The 23,574-nt window shown below is 45.0% G+C and overlaps 2 protein-coding genes across 11 annotated transcripts in view; both read right to left on the bottom strand.

The window, feature by feature from the left end:
- The window catches only part of LOC124862596 (caskin-2-like), a 58,653-nt gene extending 42,913 nt beyond the window's left edge, over positions 1 to 15,740 (bottom strand). For 5 of the 8 annotated variants that reach the window (XR_007036956.1, XR_007036955.1, XR_007036957.1 and 2 more), the window contains exon 1: positions 15,410 to 15,740. Coding sequence is in view for 5 of the 8 variants with exons in the window: in XM_047356594.1 (XP_047212550.1) it covers positions 15,410 to 15,503 (94 nt within the window). In the remaining 3 variants the exon portion in view is untranslated. The remainder of the gene's footprint in view (positions 1 to 15,409) is intronic. The other 3 variants (XM_047356596.1, XM_047356597.1, XM_047356598.1) reach the window with 1 other exon arrangement.
- A 2,271-nt stretch (positions 15,741 to 18,011) lies between these two features.
- Positions 18,012 to 23,574, bottom strand: part of LOC124863470 (alpha-N-acetylgalactosaminide alpha-2,6-sialyltransferase 2-like) — a 33,673-nt gene continuing 28,110 nt past the window's right edge. For all 3 annotated transcript variants that reach the window (XM_047357851.1, XM_047357850.1, XM_047357852.1), the window contains 4 exons: positions 23,170 to 23,250; positions 22,982 to 23,084; positions 19,132 to 19,334; positions 18,012 to 18,870 (listed from right to left, as the gene is read on the bottom strand). In XM_047357851.1, coding sequence (XP_047213807.1) covers positions 19,140 to 19,334; positions 22,982 to 23,084; positions 23,170 to 23,250 — 379 coding nt within the window. In that variant the 3' untranslated portion in view covers positions 18,012 to 18,870; positions 19,132 to 19,139. The remainder of the gene's footprint in view (positions 18,871 to 19,131; positions 19,335 to 22,981; positions 23,085 to 23,169; positions 23,251 to 23,574) is intronic.

Below are 23,574 nucleotides of genomic sequence, written 5' to 3'. Positions count from 1 at the left end.
AACATCTCCTTAAAAACCAATGAAGCAGCAACTGCAGCTAATCAGAAGGAGACAAACTTCAGGAAACTTCAGGCTACAATTTATTTGGTCACTTCAGTAGTTTGACCTCCTAATAAATATTTGAAGCCTCAAATAGTCTTGACGTTTCATCTCCAAAGAGCTCCAGAGGAGTTCCTGGGTCCCTCTGTGATATTCTGCAGGGCAGTGAACTTGAACTCCAGCATGGACCACCTAAAATGCTCCTTACCATTTAAATCTGAGGCTTTTGTCTTTGGATTGATGTATTTTAGGAACCAGGACATTTATTCTAGAGGAATAAGGAGGCAACCTGAAGCCACCATCATCTGCTGCACATTTTCTCAGAGTTATTTCTGCTGCTGTTTATGGAGCTGCAGACTCCTCCAGCTGAACGCTCGACATCCTGCAGATCTGCGGCCACAAGAATGCACCGCAAGGAGGAGGAGGTTCTGCAGCAGTTGTGTAAGCCCGTTTGGGCTGAAACAGAATCTGTAGTAAAAAAGTCTGCAGCCTAAAATTAGACGGCTCTGATTACAGGTCTGCGGATCTTTTTTGTTTCTCAGCTGGACTGGAGACAAAGAAGCGAAATGATGTGGTGCAGCATGCAGACCCAACACACGCTCTTGCTTTCAATCTGGGTTTTCTTTTACAGGGTTCTGGCCACGCTCCAATCACAGCACCGTCAGAAAGTCCCACTCAAACTCAGCAGCTCCGTCTCTGAAGGTTTACACAGCAAATCACAGCCTGATACTAAACCAGCCGTCTGGTTAGAGAAGCAAAGCTGTAAAGATCTCAGAACATCTTGATCTGGTCAGAACCAACATGTTCTGATGAATACATGACCCGATGGTTCCTACTCAAACATCACAACACAAGTAGAGGCAGAACACTTCAGACTTCTGGGTTCATCCAGCTAATATGACCAAACAGGAAGAATATTCTGCACAATAATCCTGTTTACGTGTAATTCAGCAGATGTTTATTCCATTTTGGCTTCAGGTTTTCACACATGGACAGACCTGATGAAAGCACAGATGGGTCAGTTTGGATCAGTACCTTCATGCAGCAGCAGTGCTGAACCAGCATGTAACATTGGGGGTTCGATGAGAATCTTTCCAGCAGCTCAGCCTCAGATCCTGAACATCCACCCCTAAAGAGATAATGTCTGAATATCAGAAACAGTACTGCTGATGCCACGCCGAGGCCCGATTGGGTCATTTTCAAACAATAAAAGCTGAGAGTTCATGAACTCTCTGAGGTTTTGTCCTTCCCGTCCCTCTGGGCCATGCTGCTGTTTGATGGAGTCACTCAGAGGTTTTGTTTGATGCAGCAGGCCCATTTGAAGACGCAGGCAGCGGTACTCCTCCCCTCTCAGGCCTTCAGAGCCTGGAACAGGAGAACTCAGCAGACCCTTTAATCTGCCGACTGAATGAGGACAATGTTCTACTGAGATGGAGATTACTGGTCTTCATGTCTTCTATGAGGTTTGTCTACCAAACTGGACCACAGCCAGGCCGACTGGTTCTATCATCTCGCCTCCATGGTGGACAACAGATGGACAAGTTTAGGTTCAACAAAGTCTGTCGACATTCACAGAAGAGAACATTTGTCTTTCAGATTCTACTTTTGAAGTCCTGCAGCGTCGCCTCAGAAACCCAAACGTCAACTTCCTTCAGTCAGAAATTAGGAACTCATAACGAAGAAGCTGCTGACTGGAAGTGCTCAGTCACAGGTTGCTATGGGGATTCCCTGGACATGTGGAGATGAAGCTGTGGCCATGAAGGGATGTTAAATCCAAAAGGTTCAGAATATTTCACCGGGTCAGAACCTTTACCACAGTCTAAGCTGAACATTCTGTGAATAAATCTCAAACATAAACTGTGTTTACGGAAAAACTGGGAAACGGATCAGAATGATATCTGGATCAGGAAAAGTCCAACTTTCTGAGACTTGGTAGAACTTTAAATCATGGTTCTGATGACACGGGTGGCTGAGATATGGAGGAAAGCCCATTTTGGAGTGAAAACTTCAAATGAAATCACACAAGGAGCGGGAATAAAATGTTTGAGTTTAGGAAGTCTGGTTCTCAGCCTTCGTCTCTTTCGCTCTGTGACTCGCTCCCAGGGAGTGTTGCTCCCCCTGGGAGGGGCCAGGAGCCAAACAATGGCCCCCGCCTCCTGCTCCGTTTAACAATAGTGTTGGGAAAGGAAGTGCAGCAGGGGACCTGCTCCACACATCAGTCGCCTCCATCAACAGACCGCCACGCCCTCCTGTCCCGCGACACCAAGTCACGGTCAGGTTACAGACCAACGCCCTGCACACTCCATCGTCCTGGACTCACTTCCTGACAGGAACATCCGAGCTGAATGGATCCCGATTAGTGGATCCGATTTCACTGGTGGTTTTCAGGTTCACCTTCTAAACGGTCATGATGCTGTTTGAGCTTCATGGTCTGAAATGAGATCTCTTAGATCTTTGCCCTCCACTTGTTCAGTTAATTGACATTTGAACAGATAAATCAGCCAAAGTCCAAAGAAGATCCTGAAGAACTGCTGATCCAGATCACTATAATGGAGTCCAGGAACGCCTGGATAATGGGAGGGAAAACTAGAGGTAATCAGGACTGGATCAGAACTGAGCTGAGCTTCTCTCCAGCTTTGTGAGGAGAACCAGCTGATAAAACCAGCGTCATAGTAAAAACAGAGCTGATAAGACGGGCCTCGTTCCTGAAGGCTCCGACTCAACGCTCCACAGGATCAACGGGAATGTAAACAACATGCACCACAAAGAGGTCACTGAGAGTTCAGGAGTGAGAAGAAGAAGAAGTAGGGAGGAGTTAAACTGGGAGAAGATTCTTTTAATAAAACTCAGAAGAAGGTTACAGCAGCTTGATCAGAAGATGAGGTGGAAACCTTCAACATGTGTTCAGTGAGGACCTCAGTCAGTAGCAGAGATGAGTCCTCCCAAACCCAGGCAACACCTCCTTTTACTCAAACAGCAGAACTGACTGAAGAACATCTATGGAACCGGATCAGGTAGAAGCTTAATAAAGATCCAGACCGGTAATAATAAACATCTCTACATACTGGAAACCCAGGTCTTCTACAGGATATAGGATTTACCAGAGCCGGCAGACCTTTCCACGTTTCCCAGTTATTTAGAACATAACGAGGATCCTGCAGATATTTGTCCATTGCGTTTTGTTTTCAATTCACCACATGTCCACTACAGTTAGGACTCGGAGACAGGAAGTATGTCTAGAAGACTGGTTAAGACCTTTCAATCCAAGAACCCAAGAAGTGTACAAGCTGGTAGCACGGTAGTGGTGGTATCATAATAGGGGCGGTCAAATATCCTGCCAGGCTTGCTGATGGCCCCTAAGCTGTGTTGTTAAGGGAAACATCAATCAAGTATTAGTAAATGTGTGTACAGAGCTGTGAAAAAGTATTTACCCTCTAACAGATTTCTTCTATTTTTGCTTTTTTTGTCCCGTTTAAATGTTTCAGATCAAAGATAAAATCAGACAAACATAACCGGAGCAAAAACAAAAAGTCGTTTTAATGATTTCATTTATTATGGAAAAAAATCTCCCCGAACCCCCTAAACCTAATAACTGGTTGTTCCTCCGTCTGCAGCGGCAGCTGTTACTGGTACCGAGTCTTTAACATCACCGTGGAGGAACTCTGACCCACTCTGCACTGCAGAACTGATTAATTAATTAATTAAGTTGGAGGGTTCTCCAGCAGGTACGGCTTCTTTAAGGTCATGACACAGCATCTCTATCAGATTTAAGTCCAGACTTTGACTAGACCATTTTAAATTTGTTGCTTTTTGATGTATTCAGAGTTGGACTTGTTGGTGATCATTTGACCATTGTTCCGTTGTAGAACCAGTGTTCTTGAGCTTGGAGTTACAATTTGATGTGCAGCATCTCCTTCAGGATTTTCTGCCAGAGGGTTAGATGAGGCACTGTGTCTGATGGTGAGAGGAAAGTCTTCCAACATTTGTCCAAATGAACAGTTTCGCTAACTAATGTCAGCATTTTCCCTCCAAACGTCCTGAACTCATGTTAGTAGCGAGTGTTAGGAGAACCAGAATAAACCCTGCTAGCTAAACGTAACTTAGTGAGAGAATCCATCATTTCAGGAAACAAACAGTAACCTGACAGATGAACAAACCCGATCAGGAAGGCCGGAGTTACTGACAAGATGATGAATCAGGGAGACCCAGTTCTTCCCCGGCTGTGATCAGAGTGTGCAGAGCTTTGTGCGCTCTGCATGCAGGCCTGACGCTCGTGTTGACTAATGGAGCGAGATGGGAAGGCAGGACTTGGATGTGTGGTCAGAGCTGACAGAGCTGAGCAGCTGCAGGGCAGAGCAGCAGGAAGATCCGGCTCACGCCTTCAGGAGTCGACATGCAAAACGCCCAGAGGGTTAAAGAGGAAGAGCTGCAACTCTGGGATGAAGATGGTGCAAAAGACTAGCAGCAAGACACCAAACTCCTGCAGATTCATCACCAAGATAAAAATCTCCACCCCAGGAGAGGAAGATCTGAGCTGCAGGAAGTTCAGTAGTGATGATCTCATCGCCTGCTTGTTCCTCAAAGAAAAAGATCTTTCAGAATTTCTCGGAGCTCAAAGGAACGACTTCTAACGAACAAACCCCCCTGAAATCAAGATGTTCGAGAGTCCAGAGTGAAGATATTTCCTGATGAGATGATTTTTATGAAATTGAATAAAATTATGATGTCTTAAAGAAAGATTCGCTCAGAGCAGATGCAGAGACTTTCTTTGTGCCATGATGAGGCAGAACAGCTGAGCCACCTGCTCCACATGCTGTTTGTTGGTCCTTCACACGTCTCTTTGAACCCTGAAGACCTCAGACACCAGCTCTGATCCGACAGCAGCAGTTCTGAACGTTCTGCAGATCAAATGGCTCAGCAAAACTCCAACCAGCATACATGAGTCCAAAATAAGGGCTTCAGAGCTGCAACATCTTCTTCACGTTAATCCTGTTTCTACACCTGCTCATTTCCTCATCATGAAGCTTCCACTGAAACCTTCCTGCATTCTTCTTGCGTCCACAACTTTTAGTGTTGAGTTATAAATAAACTGAAGCAGGACCCTGGAGATGCGTCTGCTGCCGTTTGAAAGGGTTTCTTACCACCAAGAACTAGTGAGAGCCTGGGAATCTGTTCCTGAAGATTTCTTAAAGAGATGAGAAGAAAGTTCGTCTGAATCAAAGACTGCTCATAGTTTTTTCTACAGACGTCTGACTGTGTGTGAATAAAGTCAGAGGAGGAGAATCTATCTTAGAAGATCTGCAGGTGAAATGTCCTCTGGTTGGTTGTGGATGACGAGTACACAGCTGCTGTGTACTCGTCATCCACAACCTGGTTAACAGTCAGCTGAAACCCTGGTGGAGACTCCTCAGGTTGTCCAGTTGGGCTGGCAGCAGGGACCATGTGGACGTCTTCAGGAGATGGATTGCTGGTGGAGAGGTGGCAGCTGTCTGAGAGCTGATGGTGTTTGCTTGCTAAAGTCTGCAACACAAACTATCAGCAACCTGTTAATTATGGAGCTGCTGTCCTAAAGGAAAGACCATGTACAGCGAGAAAAGAACCGAATAAAGGACTAAAAATACCAAATGTCCGGTTCTGTTCACTGGTTTGGTTTCTTTTATGGCTTTTTATGGATATCATACAAACGTAGATCTGCTGTTTCACAATGCAGGTTTCACTTCAACTTCTAAACCTTACATTAGTCGTAATTATCCAACTATTGCTGAATTTCAGAACGCAGCACATTCCCAATTCTTCTCCGAACACTCATAGCTGATAGAGACTTTTAGATCCTAAATTGGGATTAAATCACGATAACACACTCTGGTCTGAGGTAAATCTAGTGTTCCTGGCCTCCCCCATTCTGGAGTGTGTTCAGACTTGAAACTCAGTGTTGGAATGACGTCTGAGAAAGAAAAACAGGAAACATCTCAGCTTCATGCTGTCTGCAGAGAATAAAGGTCAGATTTCTCTAACCGTCGTCTCAGTCGAAGCCAGATTCAAGTGACTGCAGCTGTTATATATGAGAGGAATCTATGTGAGTTCTATTACCTGGGTTCTACTAACCGGGCTCAGTATGTTATATAATTGTAATAAAGAGACTTCAGTTTCTGAAGGATTTAAACATCTGAATGATCAGAGTTCTGTTGGACTCGCTGCTATCGGCTAAAATCCTGTTTTCTGGTTTTTTTCAGTGATTTTATGTTAATTTAACTAGAAAACCGGAACAAACTGTGTCTCTGTGACAAACTGCCGAAAAAGGTCAAAGGTCAGTTTTACACTGAAAGCTGTCTCTACGTATCTGGGCTTCATTCAACTTTTATTTTTGTTCAGGTTCTGATCCTGGCGCTCCCATTGAAGTTCTGTTTGATTTTCTGTCCCCAAAGACTAAAACAAGAGGAAACATCTGATGATGCTGACTTTTTGCCCTCAGAACAGCGCCACCATGTGTCCAGACCAGATCCGGTGTTCTGCCGTCCAGCTCTTCTTTGGGTCGGTCCGTCACAGAAACACACAGAGGTTGAAGGGTGGAACATGTCAGCGGACCAAGTACAAGACCCTGCTCAGAGCCCAGTGTTCCCATGAACTGGACTCGGATGATGTGGGCGTGTTCTGTTCCTCTTCCTGTCTGAAGCTAAAACAAGAAGCACCGCTGCTCTCCACACGTATTGTTCTGATGTTCCTCTGATGACTGTTCCTCCCCGGGCCCGCTGCATGTGACTGAGAACGACCACCTGGAGGACAAGCTGAGGGGAAGTGAGCGGCGCCAGGCCCGGACTATTTTACCTTCAGCTTATTTCTTTCTTAGAACCAGAAATCAGAAACTTTAAGTAACTGAAAGAACTCTTCTTTCTGAGTGAAGCCTCAGCAGCCAATCAGGAGGAACCACCGGAAGCCTTAGACGGATAGATAAATAAATAAATGTAAAAGCATTAAAAATAAAAAGAATTTTAAAAACAAATCCTCTAAATTTGATTTAATGAGATTTTTAATGTTTTCTACATATTTATCCTCTGTTAGATCAAACTAAATTAAACACCTGTTTAAGAATCCAGACCCATTAAAAATAAGTTACATTTCTGATTTTCTGCAGACTCCAGATCGGTCATTCAGACTGAATGGTTTTAACTGACGCTTGTGTTAAAACTCTGGATGCACCATTTAAACCGATTATCTGAATACACATTTATACTTCTGGATGTACATTTCTTGATAAGCTGTCATCTGTTGCTATGAGTCCGCTATGCTGGGAATTGCCCCTCTGACAGACGAATCAAGGAATATTCTGCTCCATACGAGGAAGACACACTTTAAAGTATAGGAAGGTTACAAGCAGGTCAGATCAACATCTGTAAATCCAGAGATTCCTTCATTCATCTATCAAGAGTTTATCTGAAGCTGGGAATAAAGACAGCAGGTTCTGGAGGGAAACCCAGGTTCTGAAACTCTTCTGGGAAGGATTTCCACAAGGTTTTGCAGTGAGTTTAGGGGAATTTTTGACCGTTCTTCTTGAAGTGCTTTTATAAGGTCAGACACTGATGCTGGACGAGAAGATCTAGTCTCCGCTCTAAATCAACCCAAAGATGTACTGTTGGACTAAGAGACCATCCAACAAATTGTTCCCGCAGAGCAGAGAGAATAAGACGTATCCTGGTCTGATGAAGAGAATTAGACCCAACCATTGTCCTCCCTCCACCAAACTTTACTTTTGACACAATGCAATCTGAAGGCCACATGAAGTTAGGAGCTCTGAGATTGGACTTGGCCCTTCCACTCTGCAGCTGAGTTCCTGTTTGCAGCCTCATTAAAGGATTTTTACACCTGTGGTCAAGGAAGTGAAAACACTAGGATTCAGTGATCTGGAGGAGTGTCTCAGAACCTTTGGCAATATAACCTTCCAGTGGGTTCTGGGTCTCCTCCCAGTGGCATCCCAGTGACATCCTGGAAAACCTCCTGAAGGAGGCATCCAGGATGGACCTCCTCAACAGACTCATTCCAATGTGGAGGAGCAGCAGCTCCAGTATGAGCTCCCAGCAGATGATGGAGCTCCTCTCTTTATTTCTGAGGCAGATCCACAGAACCTCACAGAGGAAGTTCATTTCAGCTGCTGGGATCCAGGATCTGGTTCATTTAGTCGGGATCCATGTCTCAGGACCATAGGTGAAAGTTGGGAAGTAAATGGATCAGTAGATCTAGAACTTCCCCTTTGGGCTCAGCTCCTTCTTCACCACCACAGACTAAAGCATCTTACTCCAGATGAAGATCATATCATGAAGACACTCTTAATATTCATTCCTTTCTTTGTATTTCCTCTTCTCTTCTGTTTTATTTTTATTTGTGGATCTTGAATTTTTTTAATTTCTGCAGCTGACGTGTAATCTTCCAGCTCTGACATGAGTCCCTGAATGCATCCTCCTCCTCCCATGTTTCCCTCTGTAATAACATCTCAGATTATTTATGGAGTGTTTTTGCTTTAATTTATTCCATAAAAACGTCTTGCCAAAGAAATATGTTAAAAAATGCAGATCTAATGAGGGAGCTGCAGGGAATGCTGAATTTTTTACCACCTAATTGAAGTTTTAATGACATTAAAACCTACAAGAACAAATCTGTGATTCAGATTGAATTTCTTTTCAAATATCTGACAGGAAGCTTTAAAGTCTGGCTGACATAATGATGTGAAACTCCAGATTCGTCACAAACTGAACTTCTCCGTTCTGCTGTCAGGATTGTGACTTATAGGTTCTGATTTGAGCGGTTCCTCCTCAGAGCATGAGAAGAATTCCCAGCGCTCTAATTGAGGTCAGCTTGGTGGTGAAGAAGCTTCCCTGCAGATCCTCAGCTGGTGCAGGAGCAGCGTTCAGCTGATGAAAGGCGCAGAGAGCAGCCCCCCCCCCCCCCAGGTCCCGGAGCTGTCTAAGTGCCAGCCATTGTCCGAGCAGCAGAGAGCGTCTGAATGAGGCGCTGATGTCATGCTGCTGGAATGTTATCCCCGGAGCAACACCTTCCATCCCCTTTTCTAAGCTGGAATCCGACTCCAGAGAAATCCAACTTTCCATGTTAGAGCCACTGAACAGTTTTCCAGAGGCTGAGAAGTAAAAGTGCGCAAGTGTTCAGATCACAGCTTCTCTCCTTTTCTTCTCAACCTAAAATCCTTCAGCTTCACTAAAAACTTCAGGATCATTTCAGGATTCCCACAGATTTCCTTTACAGACAGAAAACTCCAGGATGGATGGATGGATGGATGATGGATGGATGGATGATGGATGGATGATGGATGGATGGATGGATGGATGGATAATGGATGGATGGATGGATGGATGATGGATGGATGGATGGATGATGGATGGATGATGGATGGATGATGGATGGATGGATGATGGATGGATGATGGATGGATGATGGATGATGGATGGATGGATGGATGGATGATGGATGGATGGATGGATGGATGATGGATGGATGATGGATGGATGATGGATGGATGATGGATGGATGGATGGATGATGGATGGATGATGGATGGATGGATGATGGATGGATGGATGGATGGATGGATGGATGGATGATGGATGGATGATGGATGGATGGATGGATGGATGATGGATGGATGGATGGTGGATGGATGGATGATGGATGGATGGATGGATGATGGATGGATGGATGATGGATGGATGGATGATGGATGGATGGATGATGGATGGATGATGGATGGATGGATGATGGATGGATGGATGATGGATGATGGATGATGGATGATGGATGGATGGATGGATGGATGGATGGATGGATGATGGATGGATGATGGATGGATGGATGGATGGATGGATGGATGGATGGATGGATGATGGATGGATGATGGATGGATGGATGGATGGATGATGGATGGATGGATGATGGATGATGGATGGATGGATGGATGGATGATGGATGGATGATGGATGGATGGATGATGGATGGATGGATGATGGATGATGGATGGATGGATGGATGGATGGATGATGGATGGATGATGGATGGATGGATGGATGGATGGATGGATGGATGGATGGATGGATGATGGATGGATGATGGATGGATGGATGGATGGATGGATGGATGATGGATGGATGGATGATGGATGGATGATGGATGGATGGATGGATGGATGGATGGATGATGGATGGATGATGGATGGATGGATGGATGGATGATGGATGGATGGATGATGGATGATGGATGGATGGATGATGGATGGATAGATGGATGGATGGATGGATGGATGATGGATGGATGGATGGATGGATGGATGGATGGATGGATGGATGATGGATGGATGGATGGATGATGGATGGATAGATGGATGGATGGATGGATGGATGATGGATGGATGGATGGATGGATGGATGATGGATGGATGGATGATGGATGGATGATGGATGGATGGATGATGGATGGATGGATGATGGATGGATGGATGGATGGATGGATGGATGATGGATGATGGATGGATGGATGATGGATGGATGGATGGATGATGGATGGATGGATGGATGATGGATGGATGGATGGATGATGGATGATGGATGGATGGATGATGGATGGATGGTTGATGGTTGATGGATGATGGATGGATGGATGGATGATGGATGGATGGATGGATGGATGGATGGATGATGGATGATGGATGGATGGATGGATGGATGGATGATGGATGATGGATGATGGATGGATGGATGGATGGATGGATGATGGATGGATGGATGGATGATGGATGATGGATGGATGGATGATGGATGATGGATGGATGGATGATGGATGGATAGATGGATGGATGGATGGATGGATGATGGATGGATGGATGGATGGATGGATGATGGATGGATGGATGATGGATGGATGGATGGATGATGGATGGATGGATGGATGGATGGATGGATGATGGATGGATGGATGATGGATGGATGGATGGATGATGGATGGATGGATGGATGGATGGATGATGGATGGATGGATGGATGATGGATGATGGATGGATGGATGATGGATGGATGGTTGATGGTTGATGGATGATGGATGGATGGATGGATGATGGATGGATGGATGGATGGATGGATGATGGATGGATGGATGGATGATGGATGATGGATGGATGGATGATGGATGGATGATGGATGGATGGATGGATGGATGGACGTCAACACTCCGATTCAATAAAGTGATTAGAACCAACAGAACAGGAACCGAGCTGTGTCCAGGTATCAGAACCTGATGTTTTCCCTTTGAACAAGTGAGGTCCAGTAGAAGCTTTGCTGCTGGAGCAGAATAAGGAGCTCAGAGTTGGGTCCAAGGTTTACCCAGAGAGGTCCACGTCTCTTCTTCAGTCATGTGACCTCTGAGCTGCGGCTGCAGAGAGCTGCATGTTACATAACGCAGCAAATAAAGAAACCTCCAGCACTCACACACACACCACACACACACACACACACACACACACACACACACACACACACACACACAACACACACACACACACACACACACACACACACACACACACACACACACACACACACCACACCCACACACATCACACACACACAAAACATACACACACACACACAACACACACACATACACCACACACACACCACTACACACACACACACACACACACACACACCCATACACACACACACACAACACACACACATACACCCACACACACACACACACACACACACACACACACACACACAACACACACACACACACACCACACCACACACACACACACCACACACACACAACACACACACACACAGCTAGCAGAACTTTGAGCCTCCAACTCCACTCATTATGCGTCTATAAAAAGTTTCCTGCCGCTGATCTAAGCAGAACCACAGAGCAGGAGGCAGCTAACTTCCAGAACCAAAGCATCGGTTCAGCCGTGGGTCAGCAGACGTCCCGGAGGCCAATCCGATTCAGAACGTATTCAGGAAGTGAGGTCCAGAGGGAGAAATGTAGGATGTGGACTCAGACAGGAGGTGCTGACATGGAACAGCAGAGCATTTATAACCAGTACCTATAGTTCTGACCAGAACCAAACTTTACAGACCCGTTCTACCAGAACTGCAGCCTGGTGGTCCAAAATGACACATAAATTTAACAAACAGTAAGGAACAACTCTTCAACATAGCATTGTCTTCTGGACAGAGGAGACCAAAGTGGAGATGTTTGGTCATAATGTTCAGCACCATGTTTGGAGAAAACCAAACACTTCCTTCACCAGCTATCAAGCATGGTGGTGGAGGGCTGATGATGTGGGCTTGTTCTGCAGCAGCAGGACCTCAGAGCCTTGCAGTCGGACTTGATTTTGGTCATGGTTCACGGCGCTGTGTTCATATGTTCTTCTCCCTGTAAGATCAGGATTCATGAGGTTCTGATCTCATCACGTCCAGTTAGGGTCCAACTAGCCTGCATCCGTCTTCTTCCACTGAACCGAGGTCGGGTCACAAGCTGATATTCAGAAGGAAAACCGGTCCCTGCCCCCAGAACGTCTCTCATACATCAAAGTGGATCAGAGAGCAGCTCAGTGTTTCCTTCTGAAGATCAAAGTTAGAGAAGAACTCTGAGTCAGGGAAAGATCTCCTGCTGTGACCCTGTTTCTCCTTCCCTTCTAACCAACTTTCACATTTTCAGTTCCTGTTTTCTGATGGAGCTCAGAGATGATGTCTCGCTGAAGTTGGCTCACCTTCCTGACTGAGTTCCAGGCAGCCAGGGGTCCTGAGGGGCCCCTGAGCCCCAACACAGGAGCTTTGTTTGAGGTGAGACGGGTCCAGTTTGGAGCCCAGAGGGGAGCAGCTCAGGCCAAGGTTCAGAGCTGACGAGCAAACAGCAGCAGCTTGAACACACAGGCTGAATTTCACAGACTGCCTGAAAGTTTTTAACACTTTCCCTCAAAACTGTGCCCCCGCACACACACACACACACACACACACACTCTGGATCAGCCCGGTCCAGAGGAAACGACCTGCTTCTGCCTCTTCCTGTAAGCGTGAGCCGAGCTCTGAATGTTGGAGGTGTCCAGGATGACTCAGTTATTCCCAGTCTGTCAGCAGGAACGCTGCAGGAAACGGGATTTTAGGGAAAAACAAAGGTTCTGCAGCTGGAAGATCCTGATCCGGGTTAGTTTGGGTTTCATTAAACATTCGGATAAAATCTGAACTTAAAATCCGCTGCAGACGGTTTTTATTCAACTGATTCATTAATAACTGAACGGAGGAGAAATAGATCAACAGATACAGAAACAGCCCAGAACTGAATCTATCGTTTCTTTAATATAATTACATATAATTTCAGGGACAGAATCTGTCCCTGAAACAAACAGCTCCAGAACATCTTCCAGAACCAGCAACAGTCACACCAGCAGAACTAACTACAACACCAGACCTGGTGAAGGTTCAGAGCCAGTCCCAGAACCTGAATGTGTCCCAGAACTAGGAGTAGTTGCTTATTCAGAGGCAATAATTAGTTCTGAACCAGCACCCAAAACAGCCTGGACCTAAATCACAAACGACTAAGAAGGTAGAGAAGCCTAAACCTAACCCTAACCCGCAGATGAAGTTTCCAGAACCAGAACCAAAACAAGAAAATGTCCTCAAAAGGTAGACTGCAGTTATCCGCTCCAGCCAGCTCCAAAGGTTGTTTACTGTGGAGTTCCTCAAGGTTCTATCCTCGTATCTCTAATAATGAACATCAATTACTGTTGAATTCTGACTGATGAACCTGTTCTCCGTGCTGGGCCCAAATACCAGAGGTCCAAACTTTAGGATATGTTAAGCAAGCTGTATTATGTGTCAATTAGGATGTCTGCTCTGAAAACATCACATTTTCTCTTTAATTATGTGAGTTGATGTTATTGTTTTTCTCGACTTAATAGCTTTACAATTTGGATCAGAACTAATTTGTCTAATTCAATCATAAATAACAGCCCATAAAATCCCACAAGAGGTTCCTCAAGGCTCCGTTTTCAGGGCCCTACATGTTCTCCCCTACCTCAGATAACAGAGTATGACAGCATCTCTTCCCAACCACATGACCAGTCTGTAATATCAAGGAGGATGGGTTAGAATTTCCTCCAGACATGAGCATGTGGATCAGAACCTACTCTAAAATCCTTCAGTCACCCTGTAAACAGATCCAACAAAGAACCACTCCCAGACTTTCTCCAGCAGTACCTCAGACGTGGTTATGGGTTTACAGAACCGGTCTCTGCAGAGTGTTGACTGTAAACAGCAGAGCTACAAAAGCTACAAATCATAATCCTGAATAAAACCGCTCTAGTAACTGCTGGTGGGAAACTGAAGCTCCAGATGCAGAGAGGAGGTCAAACGGTTCCTCTAAAATCCCATGAATGTCTCAGAACATAGAAGAACTTCATCCTGGAGAGATCTGAGTTCAGCTGATGAGCTCCGATGGGTCTGAGCCTCAGCGATCCCAAACCTGTTTTAAAAAGATGCCGTGTTTAGGTGATGGATCCGCTGTGGAGAACAATGGGACGGGTTGAAGGACCAGACAGCAGGAAGCCCCTGAGGGAGGAGGACGACCTCGTCATCTGCCACATCTGAACATCTGCATCCTGACTCTGAGACTTCACACACGTTCTTAAAGCCAAAACAACGAGCAGCGTGCGGTTTGAAGTGCCTGAACTTCAAACGTGGTTTCATCTCAGCAACGTTTATCTGGAGGTTCTGTAAATTAAACTTTAGATGAAGCACTTCCATCTGCAGAAGATCCAAACAGAGCTTTAGAGTGTGACCATGCAGCTAAACATCTGTCGAGAGAGACCTTCTTGTTTCCCTGGAGGATGAAAGGTTGGAACCACAGAAGGAGGATGGATCTCTCAGGTCCAGTTTCAGAGCTTTAACTTTCAGGTGCTGCCCATCTGCTCGAGACCAGAATCCTGGTTCCGTCCCAGTTTGTTCAGAAAGAAGCTAAACTGGTAACTGTGAGAATTTTTAGATTCAGCCAAAGAAACAAGAAGCTGCCGGCAGAACGTCATGAAGCTTCCTGGATCTACCTTCCAACCAGGGAGATGTTCCCTGGCTTCAACTATGTTTGAGGAGCAGAAGAACGTGGACTAAGGGTCCAGAACTAAACTAGAACCAAGGCAAAAGGTGTAAGCAGAACTTTAATGGCAGTTTGAAGCGATGCAGAGAGAAGATCGAGCTTTTTATCTCTAACCTAATAATTTAATAAAATGAACCGGACCATGGATCCACCAAACCCTGCTCAGAACCTCATGCTTTCATCATTACCGCCTTGATCCATACAGCTGGGTCAGGACTTACTGTTCCGGTTGCTCTTCAGCTTGGAGAGAAGCTTCTGGGTGGACAGCAGGTCCCCACTCTTCACCGCCTGGAGAAGCTCCTGCTCCTTCCCCATGCTCCTCCTCTTCGTATGCGACCGGCTTCACTGGGAATCCCTCCTCCTCCTCTTCCTCCTCAGACCATCATCCTGAGCAACAGGAACCAGCCTCAGGTGGGACTCCTCTTCCTTTCACACCTGACAGCAGGAAACACAAAATCCACCGACTAATTCCTGGGCTTCACCGTCGGTGAGGAGATGATGTTTCCAGGATGAGTTGGAGCTCTGAGGAGGAGGTGAGGGTCGGGAGCCTGAGAGGAGAGAAAACAGGAAAATGTGAAGATGAGGATGAAGAAGCACCAACAGCTCAATGAAAACGTGAGTCTGATCACATCCCAGGTCTTATTTGTGTCTCCATTTGTTCTGATCTTCATCCTCCCAGCAGATTCAGAGCGTTTCTGGAAACAACATCTAAAAACACCATCATTGTTCTGTGAGAAAACATCAGTGAAGCTGCTGGAACCATCTGGACCCACAGTCCAGACGGTTGCTGCCCTTCAGTTCATGTTCTGCTCAGTTTGTTGTGAAGCTGCAGAGCTTCATGCAGCAGAAACCAGTCCATTATTCTGCAGATCTAAAACGTTGGTTTCCACAAATGTTCCTGCTTAGCTGTTCGTTTTGTCAGATTGGACCGACCGGCTTCCAAAGGCTTTTATTTTGAAATACATCAAGTTCTCTAATCTCCAGGACCAGGTCCAGACTGATGGTGACCCGTTCTCAGAGTTGCTCCCATTTAGTTGGCTTCAGAAGTGGGGAGTTTCCTGACCACAGGTCCAACATGTAAAACTGAGTGGAAGGAAGATGTTCACAAGCAGCAGGGATAACTGCAACCTCGACAGCATTGTGAAGGAAAGCCCATTCAGGAGTTTTAACAAGGTGTGGATTTCAGCTGAAGTCACAGCTTCAGGATCCACCACATACAGACGTGTCCAGGACACGAGCTACAGCTGTCACAGTCCTGGTGTTGAACCACTGCTGAATCCGAGACAACGTCAGAAACGTTTTACAGAGAAAAACTGAAGCGGACTGTGCTTCAGTTGTCTAAAGTCTGTGGAATCGGGTCCCAGAGTGGAGAGGCATAGAATCCATGCTGTCTGAGGTCAGTGATGAGGTAGTTATTCCTGTTGATTGTGCCATATTTTACCACAGGTTTTCCTTCCACTCAACTTTCCTTTACAGCACTCTGTGGGGTTGCCAAGGGTTAGATAAGCCTGAGTCTTTTAAAATCACAGTGTGTGTCTCTGTGTGTAACTTTTCAAATACTTCCTGAAATAAATGAACTTATGGAAGATATTCTAACGCACTGAGATGCATCAGTAAAAGAAACTGTTATAAAGAACTTCAAGGCCAGTGAAGTGTGATTTTTTTTGCCCCTCAGGGCCTCCGTAGTTCACACAAACACACCTGTCACAGGTGAGATGACAGGAGGCTCTAATTACACCACAACAAACCCTGAACCCTCCTCAGAGTCCACAGCAGCTCCATGATGAAGAGGAGATCACAGCTTCACTCGTGATCCAGGTCCCCTGAGAGATCTGATCTCATTGGATCAGACCCTGATCCAGTCTGAGGTGTTATGTAACGGAGCGGTTCCGTCAGTCCTGCAGGCTTAGTGGATCCACTCCCAGGAGCAGAACCTTCTGAGTCTGTTTCTTCTCTCAGAGAATGAAACGGACCACAAACAGAAAAACTTTCACTTTTCTAAGTCTGGACTCAAAGGCAGCGGAGAAGCTGGAAATCACGACCCGGTTCAGGCACGTAAACACAACAGGAAGGCTCCAGCCGCCGACCTTCGGACCGAACTTAGATCCGACCCAGAAAGAACCCTTTTTCCTGAAACCAGAGCAAGAAAAAACCCGACCCCTCCTGAAAGCAGACTCACCTTCCTCACAGAGCGGTCTGAACTTTAAATCCACCAAACTGCAGCGGAGAGATGTGGGAAAACTCCAACAAGGAGCTGGAAAAGTGGCGACATTCCCGGACTGAATATTCCAGAAAGCATCCAGTTTCCCGCGCCTTAAAAAGATCCCAGAAGACACCAGCCTCGGATTCCTGTCATTTAGTGAAACAGTTCCAGACTGAAGGTCCGGTTCTGCTCCTTTAAACGGGTTCGGGTTGACGCGCTGCTCCAGCTTTCCCTCCTCTCCCTGAATGCCACATTCTGGAGTCTCCCGAATTTACTCACGCTGTCAAGTTACCCTGAACGCAGCAGGAAGTATCCGTCACAGACCTTCAAAATAAAACCCAGAACTCAACTATTAAACTGCTTTTAAAAACAATATTTCATCCTGGTGACACAGACTGAAGTTTAAATGAGTTACTGATTAATTATTCATTTATTAATTATTCATCCATGCTCCGGATTTTCTGACCCGTTTACCGCCCAAAGGTCCCAGGGTTGAGCAACCAATAAAATGAAGATAAATTAATATGTTAATATCAAATAATTCTTTTCAACCACAGTCTGATTCATTGTGTTCAGATGCACAGGTATAATTGAATTTAAAAAACCAGCAATAAACTGGCTGGGTTTATTATTTTATTTTGAAAGCTCAACCAGTCCTTTTCCTGTTGTGCGGTGCTTGGTCTGCAGAGCTTTGGTTAAACATCAGTTACCTTCTCACCACCTCCTCTTACAGCCACTTTCCCCACTGTTATTAATGAGGAAACAAAGAACATCTGTGGAAAAGAAACACGTTTTTTATTTAGCTTCATTTCTATAAAATATTCCCAAATACAAAGAAATGTTGGAGCAGAATCCTTGTTTCCTTCATTCCTCTAAACATCTCAACATCATCTCATCTGCTCACACCCATCCCAGCATGTCAGGCTTCCACAGACCCAGTAAAAATAGCTATTTCAGAAACATGAAAAATCACAGAGTTATAAAAATCCCAGTTAAATTAGAAACAAAATTCCTTTGAGAACCACATTAAGGATCTTTATGCTTCTCCCTCGGTGGAGCAGAACATTCTGAAACCATCTTAGGAACCAGGAGGAATATCAGGAAGTAGCATCAGCTGGACCGCAGTGATCTCTGATCCCTCAAACAGTTTCCCATCCAGAACATCAATTCATCACCTCCTGGAAGAACCTCATGGAGCAGAATTAGTTTGGAGAACCTTCATCCAGCTCTACAACCCAGAGTTACATTCATAGACTTTAATGCGCATAGAAGAAGCCTCAGAGGAGGAGTCAGCTTCTCTAAGATGGTCCATCCCACAGTGGGAACATAGGTCAGATGGATCAGTTCTCCAGATGTTTGGTGGAGAAGGAGCATCCAGCAACCAGTCGTTGCAGCCCGGCTCTGGGATGGTAGGAGGAGGGTACAGCTGCTGGACTGGCCTGTCCCCAACCGCTGGAGACGACCCGAACTGTTGGACACCTGAGGACAGGTTTGGAAGAAGAATGAGAAGTCTTCATGGATTGGTATCTCCATAGTCAGAATAGTTAGAAGAAGGAATGTTATTTGGAGAGCGCTGAAAAGCATCAACAGATGAATGATGACGAATGATATATGGTTCAAACATGTTATTATCGCGCTCTTTTAATTGCTGAAATGTAAAAACAATCCGACTCGGATGCTGCTTCAGGCACATTTTACTGGAACACTTTTCCTTTTTCCAATTTTCACCTTCATCCTCACCTCCTCAGTCACCTTCCTCCTCCTCGTTGTCTTCCTCCTCTCTGGAACAACCAGAGCACACTCCGGCGGTGTAGCGCCTCCCACAGGCGACTCTCCAACTGCAGGTCGTGGTTGGCATAAAACCTCAGAGGCCTCGGCACGGAGTCATAGTAATGGTCGGAGAAGTCGAGGTAGTTCCTGGTGATGAAGCCGTAAGCAGAAACCTGCAGGGAACAGACAGAACCTGACTCAGATGTTCTGGTTCCTTCAAGGTGAAAGAAGGAGAACTCAGTCACTAGCAGCTAAAACATCTCGATTAGATTCTCCATGGACCTAAACAAATAACGCTACGTTACTAGATGAGCAAATGAGTTAACAAGTTAAAAATATGGATAATTGGCTACTACAGTTACTTTATTAAATGTAAAGACTGGAAAACTAGTCCCAGGAACGTCATTGATGTGCAGTTTAAGCCACTGAGGACCGAACAATAAACTCTGAGGGACACCAACATCCCGCCAGTGTCCCAAAGCTAAAATATGTCGTATCTGGCTAACTTGATCTTATTTTTTCAATTAAATATCAAAATAAAAGTTAGAATTGATCCTTCAGATGAAGCTTTTTAAAGCATTAAAGTCATTTGTGGATTAAACCATTTCAAATGACCAGAGATCCCTGCTGCATTAATAAAAGGTCATAAAAGTTACTCTTTTATAACAAGAACAAAAAACTTTTACGACCCTAATAAATGTTTCAGCTTTGTTTTCACAGGATTTCCAAAGCCAGAATCTTTCCCGTAAAATTACTGAAAACTCAAGAACATCATGTAGATCTGAATCAAAGGTTGCAAGATTCCCACACATGATCAGCTCTCAGTGATTTTCTAGAAGCTGCTCTCCAGAAGCTGCTCTCTAGAAGCTGCTCTCCAGAAGCTGCTCTCTAGAAGCTGCTCTCCAGAAGCTGCTCTCTAGAAGCTGCTCTCCAGAAGCTGCTCTCTAGAAGCTGCTCTCCAGAAGCTGCTCTCTAGAAGCTGCTCTCCAGAAGCTGCTCTCCAGAAGCTGTGCAGGGTTTTAACTGTGGAGACCAGAGACCTCGTGTCCTGAAGAGGGCGCAGCTTTCAGACTAAACGTTTGTGGTACGGAGAAATTTCGAAACTTTAATTATTATTATAGTATAAAGGAATCATGAGCTGAGGAGGCCATCGTTGCATCAGTGAGACACATCTGCACATCACCAATAGGTTGAACACATTAAATGTTTTCTATTCACTAAAACATATTGACTTCCAGATGGGGCCCTTATAGCAGTATGGGTCCAGTCCGTAGCTCTGATTACATTCAGATATCATCTCCTCGCTGCAACGAGAGCCACAGTTTAGGAGAACTTTCTATATCTGAGCAACACCTGGATGAGGCCGACCCATATGGCTGGCATGGCCCGGTTCAGGGATGACTGTTAGATACCCGACCTCTCAGACAGCTCCCTCTGAGAAGCTCCGGTTGAAAGGACCACAGGGTAGTGAGAACTGGAACTGGTACCAGAGACCCACGGTTCCTCCTGGTTTCCCTCTGGACCACTGAGGCCAGCTCCATGCAGAGCTCCAAGATGAGCTCCGGGGAGTTACCAACCGAGGGTAGCTCCCTGTAGCAGTCCTCCAGCAGAGCCCGCGCAGCCGGCTGGGTGACAGTACGTAGAAAGCATCTGTTCCACTTTTAATTTCCTCATTATCACAGAAAAACACAGTGGAGGGCAATAATTCTGTTTCTACCCCTTCACAAATAAAGTAAAAACCTTGGTGTTAACTTTGACTAGGACATGTCATTTAAATCCCATATTAAACAGGTTTCTAGGATTTCCTTCTTTCATCTCCAGAACATTGCCAGAATTAGAAATATCCTGTCCAGGAGTGATGCTGAAAAACTAGTCCATGCATTTGTTACTTCAAGGCTGGACTATTGTAATTCTTTACTATCAGGATGTCCACAAAATGCAGTTAAAAGCCTTCAGCTGATTCAAAATGCTGCAGCAAGAGTTCTGATGAAAATTAAAAAGAGAGATCATATTTCTCCTATTTTAGCTTCCCTTCATTGGCTCCCTGTTAAATCCAGAATAGAATTTAAAATTCTCCTCCTCACATATAAAGCCCTTAATGATCTAGCTCCATCATACATCAGAGATCTGATTGGTCCATATGTTCCTAACAGAGCACTTTGTTCTCAGACTGCAGGTTTACTGGTGGTTCCTAGAGTCTCTAGAAGTAGAATGGGAGGCAGATCCTTTAGTTATCAGGCTCCTCTCCTGTGGAACCAGCTCCCAGTTTTAGTCCGTGAGGCAGACACCCTGTCTACTTTTAAGGCTAGGCTTAAAACTTTCCTTTTTGATAAAGCTTATAGTTAGAGTGGCTTAGTTTATCCTGAGTTATCTCTGTAGTTATGCTGCTATAGGCTTAGGCTGCTGGAGGACATAATGACCACTTTCACCCTCTCTGCTACATTCTCACACTACTCTCCAATTTTGCATTATTTGCTGTTATTTCAGCTTTTAACTTTGTTCTCTCTTTTCTCTTCCTAGAAGCTACACCTGGCCTGGCTCTGTGTCTACCTGTGACACCTTCATGGAGAGGGTCATCATCCAAGCTTCTGCTGGCAACAACTTAATGCTCACCTTCTACAGATGATCCACATGACCCTGTCTTTTAGTGTTTAACCCTTTCTCTCTCCTAGACATGGCTACTGACTGAGCTTCTACTGTAACTAACTCTATGTTCTCTCTTTCAGACTCTAACCTTGAAAACTGGCTCAGAGTTTATCTGTTCTTTCTTTCTAGGTGAAACGACTAAAGGAGCTACATCCATTAACATTTACTTTTCCTTCCCATAGAAAGTACTCCTGGATCAGTGCTTCTTTGTTCTCTTTGTGTCTCTGCTCTGTTCTCTCAAACCCCCAGTCGGTTGTGGCAGATGGCCGCTCACACTGAGCCTGGTTCTGGTTCTGCTGGAGGTTTCTTCCTGTTAAAAGGGAGTTTTTCCTCTCCACTGTCGCTACATGCATGCTCAGTATGAGGGATTGCTGCAAAGTCAACGCCAGTGACTGTCCACTGTCTCTACATGCTCATCCAGGAGGAGTGAATGCTGCAAGTCACTGACTGGATGCAATCTGCTGGGTTTCCTTAGATAGAAAAACTTTTTATCCAATTTGAATAAATAACTGAATCTGACTGAACTGTTCAATGGTTACGATTAATTGGAATGTATGAACCTGACTGTTGTGAAGAACCTTGAGACGACATGTGTTGTGAATTGGCGCTCTATAAATAAACTGAATTGAATTGATTGTCCTGGACAATCTGAACCAGCTGATGAGCCATGCATCATCATGTACCAGCAGGTCAGGAGGATCTCTGACTTCTTCCATCAGTGGTGTCCCAGGAGACGCCCTCCTGAAGCGGTTTACCTTCTCCACATTTGGGGTTCTTCCAATGGCACCAGGTAGATGGTTCCCCTATAGGCTCCTAAAGGCTGACTCATTGTTTCCAGAGAAACAACCGACCATGACGGGCTCATCAGTGAATGTCCTTATAATGCTGTGGGTTGGTGTACAGCAAGGGGGCTCGGTACACCACCCTGGGATCTCCAGTTTTCAGAGTCTACTGGTTTGTAGTGTGATGATAGGAGGTTGGAGACTAAATGAAGGTCTACTGATGGATCTACAATTACTCATGAAATAAACAAATAAGATGAAAAAATAATCTTCTAAACTAAAACAAGAAAAATCAGATATTTGCTTCAAGGTGATGTTGGAGCATAACTGAAGTAAACCTTGAGCTAAAGCTAACCGAGGTTCTCTGTTGCTCCACTCAGTGTGAGTGTTACCTGGTCACAGGTGTGTAAGGCCGTCAGCAGCATCAGAGCTCCGGTACTCGGCATGTAGAAGTCACGAGTCAGGCTGCTGGTCATCAGAGGAGACATCAGAAAACTGAAAAACAAAGAGATCAGATGTTCTTCTCACATCTCTACACGGAATCACATCTAATCATTAGAGTTTCAGCATTAAAATTCACCTGTGAGTCACATAGGAAATAAACTGTGGGTGGAGCATCTTGAAGCTTCCAGGTAGTTTGTGCCCAAAATAGTCCCAGGGTCTGCAGAGTTGACAAAAATAAAGGTCTGGATAAACAACAAAAGCCCACTTTGAGAAACTGATGCTGGTCTCCAGTCTAGTTTGATCATTGTTGTCTCTTCTGATTTTATTCAGATCGAATCTGACCAAACATGATGCAGATAGAAAATGAAAGATCAAACCTAACATACAATTAAACATGTTATAAATGTTATTTTTTTAATTAATACTGTTCAGACTTTGGCATACCTTTATTTTGGTAAAGAACAACTATATGATCTACAAATCTTTAAATAAATCAAAAATACACCCAAAAAGCCTGAGAAAAACTCAATATATGTTCAAC

This window comes from Girardinichthys multiradiatus, chromosome X (genome assembly GCF_021462225.1).
Source record: "Girardinichthys multiradiatus isolate DD_20200921_A chromosome X, DD_fGirMul_XY1, whole genome shotgun sequence".
In the NCBI taxonomy this organism is placed as follows: domain Eukaryota; kingdom Metazoa; phylum Chordata; class Actinopteri; order Cyprinodontiformes; family Goodeidae; genus Girardinichthys; species Girardinichthys multiradiatus.
This window is presented reverse-complemented; position numbering and strand designations above follow the sequence as displayed.